Source organism: Ctenopharyngodon idella, chromosome 4 (genome assembly GCF_019924925.1).
Source record: "Ctenopharyngodon idella isolate HZGC_01 chromosome 4, HZGC01, whole genome shotgun sequence".
In the NCBI taxonomy this organism is placed as follows: Eukaryota; Metazoa; Chordata; class Actinopteri; order Cypriniformes; family Xenocyprididae; genus Ctenopharyngodon; species Ctenopharyngodon idella.
This window is the reverse complement of record NC_067223.1, coordinates 22,832,529-22,847,819: the sequence shown is the minus strand read 5'-3', so window position 1 is coordinate 22,847,819 and position 15,291 is coordinate 22,832,529. Positions and strand designations below refer to the sequence as shown.

The window sequence follows — 15,291 nt, the reverse complement described above, 5'->3', positions numbered from 1 at the left end:
TCAAAGGATGGCATGAATGAAATCTGTGTATAATGTATCATTATTTTTATAGAAATTATGTCTAAACTATACTCTGCTAAGAGCAGGAAAGTTAAGAGACCAGGTGATAACATGTAATTTATGGTGAGAGGAGGAGGAAGTCACCTCTGAACCAAAGACGACACCTAATTGGTCAGAATTCCTCAAAGAGGTTGGACAAACAACTCAGTTTAAAATCTCAGGACATGAACAAAGAATTAGACGATGATGAGTAGATCAGAAGAAGATCAAGATCAGATGAAAATGGGTAAACCGCTTAATTTAAGCCATCTAACTACTCTCGTCTCACTTTTCTTTCTTTTACTTAGTTTCTGTTCTTTTCCGTTTAGAGTCTTGTGTTCTAAGTTACGTTTTGCCACAAAGTTTAATCAACGACTCTACAGTCTTTGCCCACCTCAAAAGTTTAAACTTCAGCCACAAGGGAGACTTCATTCATCCAGCATACCAGAACGTGATTGGCTTCCCAACGAACCTGGGAAAACCCCTTCTCCAAGCCAAAGGTGCCAACAGAGAGAATCCCCATTTAAAGACAAACAACAGATGCATGTATACCTCCAGATTCTAGCTGAACTGGTGCATTGATATAAATTTAATAACCCTGCCTAAGAAACGAAAAAAGGGTTAAATTAATGATTAATGGTTCGTTCAGGCCAGGTTTTATAAAGTGCATACATTGCTAGAAACTTGGGATTTCATCATTTCATGCTCTTAAAAATCATTCTTTCCTCAGTTTCTCTTTCGGCAGCTAGTGTGAATATGTGTGCGTGTTTATGTGTTAGATATCCACACTCACTAATGTATGCATACAGTTAAGAGCTACATTTAGCCTTAGATATTTTAGGAATATGGTCCCTGGAGCACAGGTTTTATCCAAGAGTGCAAGTTGCAACTACTATTAACAATAATGGAAAGCTGAGGCTCATGATAAGCCTCCGTTTACAATAAGCACTTAACTGAAATAACAAGGCATTTTAAATAATAAAATAACTATAGAACTGGCTAACTAAAATCAGCTTGTGCACAGGACAAACTAAAACTCCGAGTGCACACATGTAATATCCAAACGAGAGCCATGAAACCACTGTATGTTTGAGAGCCTGTGTCCAGTTTTGTGCTACATGTGAAGGAAATCCGCTGAGAGTCGTGCTCGCGCTTTACATGGATGTGCCCTCACCGTCTGTCATTAAAATAACACAATAGAAAGTGCCTCTTGCTATCTAAAACTATGCTACCTTACCAGATAACGTTACGATAGCATTGGGCTCATTTTCTGTTCCGTGTAGGACAACATCAGCCTTTATGAATGAAAGTGTTCTGTATTAAAAAAGTTTGCGCTTATTTAAGTGGGTATGTGCAAATCCTTGTCCTTTCCTAGTGGGTATACGGCGTATACCTGTGTATCACGTAGACTACACCACTTGTATATACATATATATATTGGACTAGTTGGACCCAATAATTCCTTACACAGGGTGGCCATGGGACATTAGTTTTCCAAATAAAAGGCCTCAGAAGTATTAAATTGTCTTAAATTCAGATTCAATGGGTCTTAAATAGGTTCGGTCACATTACCGCAAACATTTCAGCATATTTCAGTGTATGATAATAAATTTATCCTACGGACATAAAAAAGGGGGAAGAAATCGCATATGATTACGGAGGAACTGGATTGCCGTGGCGTGTTAATGCAAAGAAAAAGTCAAAAAACAAGGTATGTTTACAAAAGTTTTTGGAGAGCTGCAGCAATGGTGAGGACTCTCTGTCTGCCCTCTGTAACCTCATCTGTCTTGGCTGGTTTGGACTTGCATCGTCTCATGCGCCTCCACAGCTCATTTCGCACAAACATTCCCTTGTAATACAAGCAGTATTCATATTTCTTGTGTGTTGAACCTCTTTTTAAATGCCTGTTGTTTTACTTTTGATGTACCTTTTCCTTTTTTCTTTCTTTCTTTTTTTTTTTTTTTGTTACTGCACACAAAAAGTATTCTTGTGGCTTCATAACATTAAGGTTGAACCACTGCAGTCAAGTTGACTATTTTAATGATGTCTTTATTACTGGACCTTGAATATAGTTATGTGCCTATAGTTTTACCTTTTAATGAAAACCATACACTCTTTCGTTAGTTGTTAATAGTTAATATATTCATGAAATCATTGGACAACATGCATTTAAAAAAAAAAAAAAAGCTTTTATTTTGGTCTGGTGGTGAGACGCCATAAGGATGCGCCCCGCGCGTGCATCTGTTGTGATTCAGCTGAAGAAAGGTTTGTGTTAAGTATTTTACGGTGTTTAAATCGATACAAGCAACATAAGATAGCTAAATAATTATTTAATTTAACGTTGCAATACTTTATCTAACATCAGTGAACATTATTTTTGTTAAGTAAATCGCATCCGCTCACAAGTAACAGTAAACTTGCGTCTCGTTTCGCTCTCTAAATAGTGAATCAGAGTTTGGTCACTGGCAAGTGATGGAGAAATGGAGCTTTTCGAAACTCCGAGTCAATTGAACCAAATACTTTGCAAAATGATTCACTGATTCGAAGCGTTTGAATCACCGATTCTGACTACACCAGCTGCTCAAAACACTGTAAATGAAAGCAGAACAAACATAAACGTGTAATGACAACTTTTACAAACCAACTGCTAATGTTTTTAATTAAAGTGTAGCATTACATTTCTACAAATCAATGAACATTAAATGTAAATCATAACAAAAAAGTGTGTATAATTTGCATGCTGTTGTTCATTTTTATTGCTAGTTATTTTACTTATTTATTGAAAAAAAAAAAAATAATCAGATAATTTAAGGCCATTAACTCTGATTCTCTTACCAGTGCCCTGAACTACTGAACTAGAGCTGATTGAGACGCACCCTGAGATTTATTTTACTTTTTGTTAGTTATTCTCTTCTTAAACAGGACAGAGAGACCAAACACACAGAAAAACTCCTGGTGAAGTGACCGAGATCCATGTGACACTATTATAAAGATGGAGTTTATTAAAGAGGAGAGTGAAGACATGAAGATGTTGTTTATTAAAGAGGAGTTTGAAGACATAAAGACAGCGTTTATTAAAGAGGAGAGTGAAGATTTGAAGATTGAAGAAACATTCAGAGTGAAACAAGAAGAAACTGAAGAACAAAAAGGTTGGTTTCATTCTCAAAGATACTTATTAAAATGTCCAATGGTAAATAAAATCACTGGTGAAAAAGGATTTATTTGTCGTGTAAATATAATTTATTCTGAAGCAATATTCTCAACGGTGTTCCATCAGCTTTTACATATTTAGATCAGCATATGTGAAAGTTTTCAAGTTTTTTTACATTTGATCAATAAATTTAATAAGAAAAACAAGGACATACCATAAGCACATACCATAAAATCTACAACATAAGGTCTGAAAAAGAAAAGAATCAAAATGTTGCAATGACCCAGTCAAGGTCCAGAGCTCAACCTCATTGAAATGAACTGAAGCAATGTCGTAAAGAAAAATGAGCCAACATTTTTCCATAATAATGTGAGAGACTGATAATATTATATAAAAAATTATTACTTCAGGTTGTTGCTGCTAAAAGTGGTTCACAAGCAATTGAATCATTGGGTGTACTTAGTTTGTCACATATAGGCCTGGTTTCACAGACGGCTTAGGGTGCATTCACACTTGTAGTTTGGTTCGTTTGGTTCATATGGTCCGAACCAAAAAAGAAAAAAAAACATTTAGTCCTGGTCCAATTAGCGTTCAAATTGGCCATTTTATCACCAAACCTAAAGGCACAGGGATACATTTACAACCTGATTGGTCGGATTTTATGACGTATTGCTTTTTTTGAGACGGAACTTACCGAACATCCAAAAACAATGCTCTGTGCTGAGGTAAATGCGCTTGTTGTAGCCTGCATATGATGGTATTTTGGCCAGCTGGGAACTTGTGAAGAGTTTATAAAATGTGTAAAGGAGTCAAAATAGCGGCGGGAATCCCTCCGTGACACACAAACGATCTGCTGCATGGAGACGGGCGTCTGATGCCTGTGATGAGCAAACTTGCGACTATGACGAGAAAAGCCGATATGCGTGAGGATTCTGTACTTTTTAGGGTCTCATCTTCCTGTTTTTGGTTCGTTTACATGTCTTTGGTCCGTGTTTGAACCGTGGTGCGCACCAGGGTTCGGATGGCAGCGCTCACATATGTTCAAATGAACCGCACTAAGAGAGCAATCGCACCAGGGTTCATTTTAATCGAATCAAACATGACAAGTGTGAACACACCCTTAGACTAAGCCAGGATTAGGCCTTAGTTCAATTAGGGCATTTAAGTAGCTTTTATAAATGTACACTAGACAAAAACATTACTGGTTGAGACAAAACAATGGCGCTGAAATAATTTAAGATATTAAACATGCATTTTAGTCTGGGACTAGCTTAAGCCTTGTCTGTAAAACCAGGGTATAGCTTCTCTTTTTTTTTTCTTTGGTTAAATAATGACACTGGTGTAATACCTAACCTGAGAATAATAATGCAATGCATTTGTGCAATTCAACATGCTTAACATGCTTTTTTGTCATTGTTTTACTTCAATACACAATCAAATGGTAAAAGCAGGTAATTTGTAACATCAATAGGCAGTTTCTGTGATTGTGCTTCCATCGCACATACAGTTTCTCTGCAAAACTGAACATGGTTAAATTCATAAGACAATATTTACTGTTGTTTTTTTTTTGAACAAATAGTGTTATGTTGGTTATTTTTATATCATTTTGTTTTTCTCTTGTGTTGTTCTGCTGTGCTCTCTCACTTGTATCTATGAGTGTTTTGCGTTCAGGTTCGGTCGATTGAGAGTTGTAGCTCCACCTGTAAGTGATGTTTGGACCATCGTGTTGGGTCATTCCAAAGTTATAATAAACATATTTTGCTTGATCCCTGACAAAAATATTGCCAGTTTACTTTTAATAAATAAATACATGGAACTACTGTGTGATGAGTTTTTCATCTGATGGTTGAACGGGGAGTTACCCCTTGTTTCTTTCATTTTTTTCCATCTTAACCCCTTGAGCAGGGGTCTCCAACTCTGCTCCTGAATGGCTACCATCCTGCAGAGTTTAGCTCCAATCCAGTCAAACACACCTGAACCAGCCAGTCAAGGTGTTCAGGTTATAACAGGTAAGTGTGTTGAAGCAGGGTTGGAACTGAAGAATGCAGGAAGGTTGCCCTTCCAGGAACAGGGTTGGCTATCTCTGCCTTAAAAGGTCAGTCTATAATTCAGATCTCCAGGGGTCAAACTGGGCTTTTTAAATAAAAGGTTTTACTGCCAGCTTGATATATTTGAGACGTTCCCTAAAGCAAGTGAAGAGTTAGCAATATTGAGAAGGCATCTCAGATTAACACCTCTTATAGCTTAGTGGGTAAAGGATCTACTTGTATGTTGTTGTTTTTTTCATGTATAAATGTTTCGATGTCTGTTGCTTTGTGCCATTAAACGCCAGTAATGGGGTTAACTTCTATTGTCTTTTTTAGACCTGATGGCACTGAAAGAGGAGACTGAGGTGAATGAAATGGAAGAGAAAGATCAATATACGAATCATCATGATTTCATAACTGAAGAAAAATCTTTTAGTTGCTCACAGCCTGAAAAGACTTTATCACAAAAAAGAGCTCAAAAGGCAGGGACTAGAAGTCACTTCATCTGCCAACAGTGTGGAAAGAGATTCAAAAGAAAAGGAAACCTTAAACTCCACATGAGAGTTCACACTGGAAAGAGCCCTTTCATCTGCCCTCAGTGTGGAAACAGATACACTAAAAAAGGAAGTCTTAAAAAGCACATGAGAACTCACAATGGAGAGAAGCCTTTCACATGCTCTGAGTGTGGAAAGACTTTTGATCAACAAGGAAAACTTAAATACCACATGAGAATTCATACGGGAGAGAAACCCTACACATGCTCTCAGTGTGGAAAGAGTTTCTATCAAATAGGACACTTAAAAGACCACATAAGAATTCACAGTGGAGAGAAGCCGTTTACCTGCAAACAATGTGGGAGAAGTTTCAATCAAAAAAGAAACCTATGCAGGCACATGAGAACTCACGCTAGAGAGAAGCTGTTTACATACACTCAGGGTGGAAAGACTATCGTTCAAGACAGGAACCTTAAAGTTCACAAGAGAGTTTACTCTGGAGAGAGACCTTTCAAGTGCCAACAGTGTGGAAACGGATACACTCACAAAGGAAGCCTTAATAGACACATGAGAATTCACAATGGAGAGAGTCCTTTCACCTGCTCTCAGAGTGGAAAGACTTTTGACCAACATGAAAAACTTCAAGTCCACATGAAAAGTCATAATGGAGAGAAGCCCTACATGTGCACTCAGTGTGGAAAGAGTTTCAATCAGAAAGGACACCTTAAACTCCACTTGAGAATTCACTCTGGAGAGAAACTATATATGTGCCATCAGTGTGGAAAGCGTTTCAATCAGATAGGACACTATGAAGACCACATAAGGATTCACAGTGGAGAGAAGCCTTTCACTTGTGAACAATGTGGGAAAAGTTTCAACCAAAAAAGAAATCTATGCAGACACATGCGAACTCACGCTAGAGAGAAGCTTTATACATACCATAAGTGTGGAAAGACTTTTGATCAACATGAAAAACTTAAAGTCCACATGAGAATTCACACTGGAGAGAAACCCTACCCTTGCCCTCAGTGTGGAAAGAGTTTCAATCAAACAGAACACCTTAAACTCCACATGAGAATTCACTCTGGAGAGAAACCCTACACATGCCCTCAGTGTGGAAAGAGTTTCAATCAAACGGGACACTTTGAAGACCACATAAGAATTCACAGTGGAGAGAAGCCTTTCACCTGCCAACAATGTGGAAAAAGTTTCAACCAAAAAAGAAACCTATACAGGCACGTGAGAGCTCACACTGGAGAGAGCCTTTTCACCTGCCAACAGTGTGGAAAAAGATTCACTCACAAAGGAAGCCTTACCAGACACATGAGAACTCACAATGGAGAGAAGCTATTCACATGCCCTCAGGTGAAGAGTTTGAATCAAAAAGGACAACCTTAAATTACACTTAAGAAATCACTCTGGAGAGAAACCCTACATATGCTTTCCGTTTAAGTGTTGTCACTCTGTTTTCGAGGATATTTCGTGTGCGGTGCAAGAAACCCCCTTTAAGTATGCGCGATGTTCATAATTTGCGGGTGGGACATGACCCCACCACTTTTTTGCCAGGGTTGATATTGTTCCCACCACTTTTTGAAACATCTTGCGGCACAGATGTGTTTAATACAAAAGAAAACATATCTCTAGTTGATTAGCAATTCAATCGTTTGTGTTAAAGAAGAGGCATCTGACACTGGGGTGTGTTGTTTTTTAAATCATGTTGAGTGCTTGTTGCCGCTGTTATCAGTGGCGCAACATGGTTCTCTTTGCGCTCGTGCACACTGCACAGTCTTCACACGAACAAGCGCTTCAATCAAACACTGTTGCAGAGGCTCTATTAATTCCGGTGAAATCACAAAACAAAATACACATAAATGTGTCCCTGCTCTTGATATACAATCACTGATGAACATTTCTGGTTTTAATAAGAAAAAAATAAAATACATTATACTAGGGCGGATTAGAACCCAGAACCTCCGGAACGCTGAATAAAACATCCTCCACTAGTTCATCAGGACAATTTGACATTAAATGCAGATCCACATATTAATTGACTAATGTAAATATTCTCAAGACTAACAAAATACTGTATTATAGCAGATGTAAGGATATATTAAACATGAGGTCAATTTTGGCAATGTTTCAGATAGTATGGCAAGTGTAAACACATGAATCGGATATGGGTCACAATTAAAAGAACGTGTGAACGGACGGTCAAAAAAAATCGGATATAGGCAACAAATCAAAATTGGGCATCAAGACCTGGGGTGTATTCCAGAAAGTGGGTTTAGTTGGAAACTCAGAGTTTGTTAACCCCAGAAAAGGGAAACTCGTGATTTTCAGTTTCAACAAAACACAAAACTAAACCTCTGGGTAAGTTACCATAGTAAGTTACTCTGTGAATCTAACCTGGTCGGGAGCAGGTTTTCTTTGGTAAACCCAGGGTTTCTTTTGGTCTCCTCTCCCTTTTTAAAGCATAAGTAATGTTTAAATACTTTATTCATTCATTCACGCTGCAAAAATGCTTTTCCTGAGTATTTTTGTCTTATTTCAAGTACAAATATCTAAAAATTCTTAAATCAAGATGCATTTTCTATATAAGAAACTATAAGATATTTAGTCTTGTTCCCCCCTCCACACTCCCCGCTGGCCTCCACTCATATTGCACTTAACGTTCTGGGCCGGAGCACGCTTACGTCAACATATGATGCAACTTCTTGTATGGAAGAAAACAGGAAAAAAAAGCACTTTCGCTAAGATACTGCCTAATAGATTTATTATTTATACAACACAGCGATTTTCACTTATTATTAGAGGATCATTACGAAGGCAGCTGACGTTAATGGAGAAATGGTGAGATCAAAAAGGTGAGAACCAGACCCGTTATATACAAATACACTAAAATTAGTTAAATTAATTGAAAAGTGTACTATCCATGTAGTAATAAAGATGTTTGCCGTCGTAATGATAGCGCACACAAAAGTAGTAGCTGTTCCATGCTCTAGCACGGTTAGTGCTCACACTGCATGCATACTGTGAAAATTAACTACATCCTGTCTCTCTAAGCAATACAAAAAATGCAAACATAACACAATGTTCCATGAGCATAATAACATATTAATAAAAAATCATTAAAATAGTCAACGTGACTGCAGTGGTTCAACCTTATTGTTATGAAGTGATAAGATTACTTTTTGTGCGCTAAAACAAAAATAACGACTTGATTCAACCATTTCTTCTCTTCCCTGTCAGTCTCCTACGCTGTTTATGTTCAACATTTCCTGGTTGTATGTCAGAACGCCCACTCATTGGCCGGCTCCTGCATCAGCATCACGTGTACAGCATTGGCCAATACTGAGCAAAACTTTTTTTCCTAAATATCCACAACACAAACTACAAATTGTTTGTCTCTACAGCAACAGTATTACTATAGCAACCCCCCGGCCTCACACATCAAGTTCACACAGGGCCTCAAACCCCCTTGTGACGGGCCTATGCCTTTCTAAATATTTCGTTTTTTATGGCAATAATTAATTGCGACTTGATGACAACAAAACTGCCAAGTGTCTGCTTTCAAATGAGTCCACACTTATGTTTGTTGTGTGGTCTTATTTGTGCAAAAGCTTTATGAACTGTATCTGTTTTAGTTTTGGTCTGACATTTCTTTCAAAATATATAAGTTTCAATACTGACACATGCATAAACTCTGCTCTATTAATTCATAGACTATTTTAAACTTTTAACTTTTCACATTTGCCACTATCTGTTTCTAATTTATCTGGTACAAATGGATTCTTTACTCAAACATTATAGTTTAATAAAAATCATACATGCTTTCATTAGTTGTTAATATATTCATCAAATCAATGGACAACATACATTTAATGAATTATTTCAGTGTGAACGGTACTTTTATTTTGGTCTGGTGGTGTGACGTTATAAGTCTGCGCCGCGCTCATGCGTCTGTTGTGATGTAGCTGAAGAAAGGTTTGTGTTTTAAATCGATACAAACGGTTTCGGACTTTTTTTTTTTAGTTTTACAGCTTGATAATTTAATTTAACATTGCAATACTTTGTCTAACATAAATAAACACTGTTTTTGTTAAGTAAATCGCATCCGCTCATGAGTAACAATCAGTTGAATCGCAAAATGATTCAGTGATTCGAAGCGCTCAAATCACCGCACGCGGACACCAGCTGCTCAAAACACTGTAAATGTAACGAGAACAAACGCTAACATGTGTAATGACAACAAACCAACTGCTAATGTTTGTATAAAAGTGTAGTAGCCTATTAAATATCTACAAATCAATAAACACCAAATGTAAATCATAACAAAAAAGTTTGTATAATTTGAATGCTGTTGTTAGTTTTTATTGCTAATTTTTATTTTATTATTCTTTTTAAATAATTAGATCATTTTAGGCCATTAACTCCCTCAACAGTGTGCTGAACTACTGAACTAGAGCTGATTGAGACGCACCCAGAGATTTAGTTTGGAATTATATTTCTTTGTTAATTATTCTCATCTTAAACACAGAAAAACTCCTGGTGAAGCGATTGAGATCCACGTGACGCACTATTGTAAAGATGTCATTTATTAAAGAGGAAAATGAAGACATAAAGATGGAGTTTATTAAAGAGGAGAGTGAAGACATGAAGATGGCGTTTATTAAAGAGGAGAGTGAAGACATGAAGATTGAAGAAACATTCAGAGTGAAACAAGAAGAAACTGAGGAACAAACAGGTTGGTTTCATTCTCAAAGCGTCTTATTAAATTTGTCCAAGGGTATTAAGCTCTTTGTCTTCTGTATTATTCAACAAAATAAGCAATAAATCATTGTATAGTAGGGGTGGGAATCTTTAGACACCTCATGGTCCGATTCCGAGACTCCAATTCTAAAACAATTCTTGATCTACTTTTTTTTTTTTTTTTCTTATTAATGAATCTTATTAATAAAATTTAAAAATGTTTATGTATGTAATTATAAGTACTTTTTTAAATAAGTACATTAAAAAAACAAATTAAAAAATTTGCATGTTAAAAAATGTATATATATAAATATAGCTAATAATGATACCAAACATAAAAGTTAGTTAATAAAAGGGGGGAAAAACATATTACAAGTAAGAGTATCTGAACATTTTCCATTCAAGACCTGAGTAATTTTTCTCCTTCTCAGCTTTACTGTTTATTTCTGATGACATCAAAGACAGCGGGAGATCTAATAAGCTGCATTCAAACTAATGCACAGATCTCAAATGCCCTTCAAACTTTATGTGTGAGGAATTGGAAGCAAGCAGAATATGGGCATTTCTAAAACACATACAGCCAAATTGCGCATCTGTGGTTAAAAACAATTCAGAGAATTTATTCTGAAATTCTCAAAATCAATCCATAATCATTGGAGAGAGAATCTTATCTCCCACAGATTGTATAGTATGACCAACAAAATATTAGAAACATAAACTGTGCTTTCCTGTAGGCCAGGCCTATATATGCATTGCGTGCATTCCTCTGAAGACTACTTTACTCTCACGTGTCACGTGACCAAGATGTACCGCAGTTTTATTCCGCCTGACTACCTTCCGTATTCAACGTACAAAGAAAGTGTAAAAAGCTTACACTACATCCTACGCCTTCCCTATTTAACTTGCGGAAAAAAAGTGTAACTGACGCAACGCCAGTTTACGCTTTCTTCATAACTTGAATATGGAAGGCAGTCGAGTGTAAGCTAGATATTTTACTAAACTTCGACGAGGGTCTCGGACACGGGTCGGGTTCAGTATTAGTGGTCTTGGGTAATTTAAAATAAATGTGCTTTATCCCGAATGGACCCGAGAAAACACATTCTTTAAATCTATATAAGGCATTTAACAATTTTATTATTTAAACAATTTTATGACAACTTTATCTCACTTTTTCTACATTCTCTCTGAATTCACATTTCTATGTGCAAAGCACAGTTGCTTTTTGCCTCGTTTCAAGGAGCGCCATCAGCATGGATTAAAATAAACTTAAATCATCTTATGGTCAAGTAAATAACATTACGGCAGAAGTTATAGGACGTAATGGGTTATAGTGATGAGTGATTAAAATTTCAGCGCGTGCTTGCGCGTTCATGTCAAGTTCATTTTTGAGAAACGTACGTAGAAAAGGAAAAAATGTTTGTAACATCCCACAGAAATCCATCTTATAGCTACACTCATGTGAAAAAGAAAGGACACCCCATGAAATATTTAGTTCTTTTGTAAGAAATATGGATATCGATATCTGATCTTCTTTCAAACAATATTTATAGATGAAGGTGATGTAATTGAACCAAAAACAATGAAATTTTAACCATGATATAATTTATTTAACAAAAAAATGTATAAAGATGCCAATTCCTACTAAGGAAAAAGTTAGTACACCCTGTGCCCTAATAGCTGGTATTGTCCCCTTTGTCTGAAATAACCTTAAGACGTTTCCTATAACTGTCTGCAAGTCTCTGACATCGACTGGGAGAAAGTTTTTCCCACTCCATAAAGAATCTTTTCAATTGTGTGATGTCTGAGAGGTTTCCTGCATTTTCAAATCTCAATAGGATTCAGATCCAGGCTTTGACTTGGCCATTCCAGAACTCTCCATTTCTTTGTTTTGAGCCATTTCTTGGTGGATTTACTAGAATGTTTTGGGTCATTGTCGTATTTATTCACCAACATTTCGGCTTGCTTTGTGCAATTAAAGTGGTATTAACTTGTATTTGTTGTTTTTAGACCTAATGGCACTGAAAGAGGAGACTGAAGTGAATGAAATGGAAGAGAAAGATCAATATACGAATCATCATGATTTCATAAATGGAGAAAAATCTTTCAGTTGCTCACAGCCTGAAAAGACTTCCTCACGAAAAAGAGCTCAAAAGGCAGGGACTAGAAGTCACTTCATCTGCCAACAGTGTGGAAAGAGTTTTAATAGAAAAGGAAACCTTAAAGCCCACATGAGAATTCATACTGGAGAGAAACCCTACATGTGCCTTCAGTGTGGAAAGAGTTTCAGTCAAAAAGGAAACCTTAAAGCCCACATGAGAATTCACACTGGAGAGAAGCCTTTCACCTGCCAACAGTGTGGAAACAGATTCACTCTAGAAGGAAGTCTAAACAGGCACATGAGAATTCACACTAGAGAGAAACCCTACACATGCCATCAGTGTGGAAAGAGTTTTGATCAACTTGGAAAACTTAAAGTCCACATGAGAATTCACACGGGAGAGAAACCCTATGTATGCTCACAGTGTGGAAAGAGTTTCAATGAAAAAGGACACTTTGAAGACCACATAAGAATTCACAGTGGAGAGAAGCCTTTCACCTGCAAACAATGTGGAAAAAGTTTCAACCAAAATAGAAACCTATGCAGGCACATGAGAACTCATGCTAGAGAGAAGCTTTATACATGCCATAAGTGTGGAAAGACTTTTGATCAACATGAAATACTTAAAGGCCACATGAGAATTCACACTGGAGAGAAACCCTACCCTTGCCCTCAGTGTGGAAAGAGTTTCAATCAAAAAGGAAGCCTTAATAGACACATGAGAATTCATACTGGAGAGAAGCCTTTCACATGCTCTCAGTGTGGAAAGAGTTTTAATAAAAAAAGACACCTTAATCTCCACATGAGAATTCACTCTGGTGTGAAACCCTACTTGTGCTTTCAGTGTGGAAAGAGTTTCAATCAAGTAGGACACTTTGAAGACCACATAAGAATTCACACTGTAGAGAAGCCTTTCACCTGCAAACAATGTGGAAAAAGTTTTAGCCAAAAAGGACTTCTTACCAGACACACAAGAATTCACACTGGAGAGAAGCCATTTAAGTGTTGTCACTGTGAAAAGACTTTCAGATATAAAGAAACACTTAATTACCATGAGGATTCGTGTATGATATAACTGTTTTATGCCATCAGTGTAGAATGAGTTTCACTGACAGAAATCATCTTAGAAATCATGTAACAACACCAGAGAATAGCCTTTTATGAGCCGTCACTGTGGAAAGACTTGCAGAAATAAAGCAAACCTTGAGGTTCACATATACCTGATATACTCAGGCAGAATTCTTTCTTTCTTTCTTTGCTTGGGGGTTAAAAGAAGTTCAAAATAACTGAGCAGCAGAACATCCCTAATGCCATCAGAAGTCGTGGGTATTCATTTTACCATTAAATTTCATTGTCAATGACAATGTGAAGTGGAGTGGTAATTACCCAGTCGTAGAGCAGAGATCTTCCTCGCTGCTGAGTGGTTTGCGTCTGTAAGCTCTGTATAGCTTTTTGTTTTGAATCTCTAGTTACTATCATTCAATGCTGTTTATATTGTTAAATATAACTTACTCATCACCGTATATCAGATATTGTCTAATATTGCCTATCACATTAATCTGACTAATCGTTATTGCTAGCACAACGCGCTAGCATTTTGCTAGCCTGTTAACTTGTCATCCGTGCTTGCCGTCTTTTTTTTTCTCTTGCGCTTGCACCTTTACGAGTCCGAGTGAGTTGGATCAGTCAACAAACGCGGCAAGTCATGTCATCTTCACCTGTTATTGTCATTTGCACTGCCCGCCACATGTATAGTATAGCCTTCTCTGTCTGCAGTGAGATTTACACATGTGATAAATGCAGAGAGATAGTCAGGCTGATGGAGAAGATTTCAGGATTAGAGACACGCATCCAAACTTTAATTGAGGATAGTCAGATTGCAAGGGCTTTGGATGTGACTAGCTTAGTGAACTCTGTACATTGTTCAGTTCCGGCTGTAGAGCCCATGCAGCAGGGTAACTGGGTGACTGTGAGAAGGCATAGTCGCGGGACAAAACACCACTCTTCTGTTCCGATTAGAACATCAAACAGGTTCTCCCCACTCAGTGATGCACCCACTGAGAATCCTGTTGATAGTGCCCTAGTTATTGGCGATTCTATTACAGAGAACGTGAAAATAGAGACACCAGCCACCATAGTCACATGTTTACGGGGAGCCAGAGCACCTGACATCAAAGCAAATTTAAACATGCTGGCTAATGCTAATCGTAAATACTCTAAGATTATTATTCACGTCGGCACTAATGATGTTCGACTTTGCCAGTCGGAGATCACTAAAATTAATATTAAAGAGGTATGTGAAGTCGCAAGTACGATGTCAGACACTGTAATTTGCTCTGGCCCTCTTCCTGTTTGTCGGAGTGATGAGATACTTAACTGACTATCATCACTTAATGGCTGGCTGTCTAAGTGGTATCCATAGAATAATATAGGGTTCATAGATAATTGGAAAAGTTTTTGGGGCAGACCCGACCTGTTCAAAAGAGATGGTATTCATCCCTCCCGGGGTGGTGCTGCTCTTCTTTCTAGTAATATGGTGCGTGAGCATAACTACATTGTCACTGCAGCTGCAGAGACATGCAAGCACTGGAAGCATTTGTACAGCGGCTCCAAGCTACATAATAAAGTGAGCATTTCTTTACAAAAATAACTATAAATTTGTTTTATAAGTTGGTGATTTATAAACTTGATAGTCTTGAAAGTTTGTTAACAATGGGGAGGTGTACAACATTC

At 37.3% G+C, this 15,291-nt stretch overlaps 4 protein-coding genes across 8 annotated transcripts in view; 2 read left to right on the top strand and 2 right to left on the bottom strand.

The window, feature by feature from the left end:
* LOC127511155 (gastrula zinc finger protein XlCGF8.2DB-like) overlaps positions 1 to 15,291 on the bottom strand; it is a 146,271-nt gene that overhangs the window by 27,821 nt on the left and 103,159 nt on the right. The window lies entirely within an intron of this gene.
* The window catches only part of LOC127511188 (gastrula zinc finger protein XlCGF8.2DB-like), a 163,346-nt gene that overhangs the window by 54,441 nt on the left and 93,614 nt on the right, over positions 1 to 15,291 (bottom strand). The gene's annotated exons all lie outside the window — the stretch shown is intronic.
* On the top strand, positions 2,248 to 9,400 carry LOC127511111 (gastrula zinc finger protein XlCGF57.1-like). Of its 2 annotated transcripts, none has more exons than XM_051891638.1 (3): positions 2,248 to 2,304; positions 2,943 to 3,188; positions 5,554 to 9,400. In XM_051891638.1, exons 2-3 carry the CDS (start codon positions 3,032 to 3,034, stop codon positions 7,107 to 7,109), a joined length of 1,713 nt encoding a protein of 570 aa, XP_051747598.1. In that variant the 5' UTR covers positions 2,248 to 2,304; positions 2,943 to 3,031; the 3' UTR covers positions 7,110 to 9,400. The 2 variants fall into 2 exon arrangements, with proteins under 2 accessions (XP_051747598.1, XP_051747599.1); XM_051891639.1 differs by having other exon boundaries at positions 2,257 to 2,304; positions 2,962 to 3,188.
* Positions 9,643 to 13,782, top strand: LOC127511174 (gastrula zinc finger protein XlCGF57.1-like). Its single transcript, XM_051891855.1, has 3 exons — positions 9,643 to 9,695; positions 10,249 to 10,455; positions 12,468 to 13,782. Exons 2-3 carry the CDS (start codon positions 10,299 to 10,301, stop codon positions 13,631 to 13,633), a joined length of 1,323 nt encoding a protein of 440 aa, XP_051747815.1. The 5' UTR covers positions 9,643 to 9,695; positions 10,249 to 10,298; the 3' UTR covers positions 13,634 to 13,782.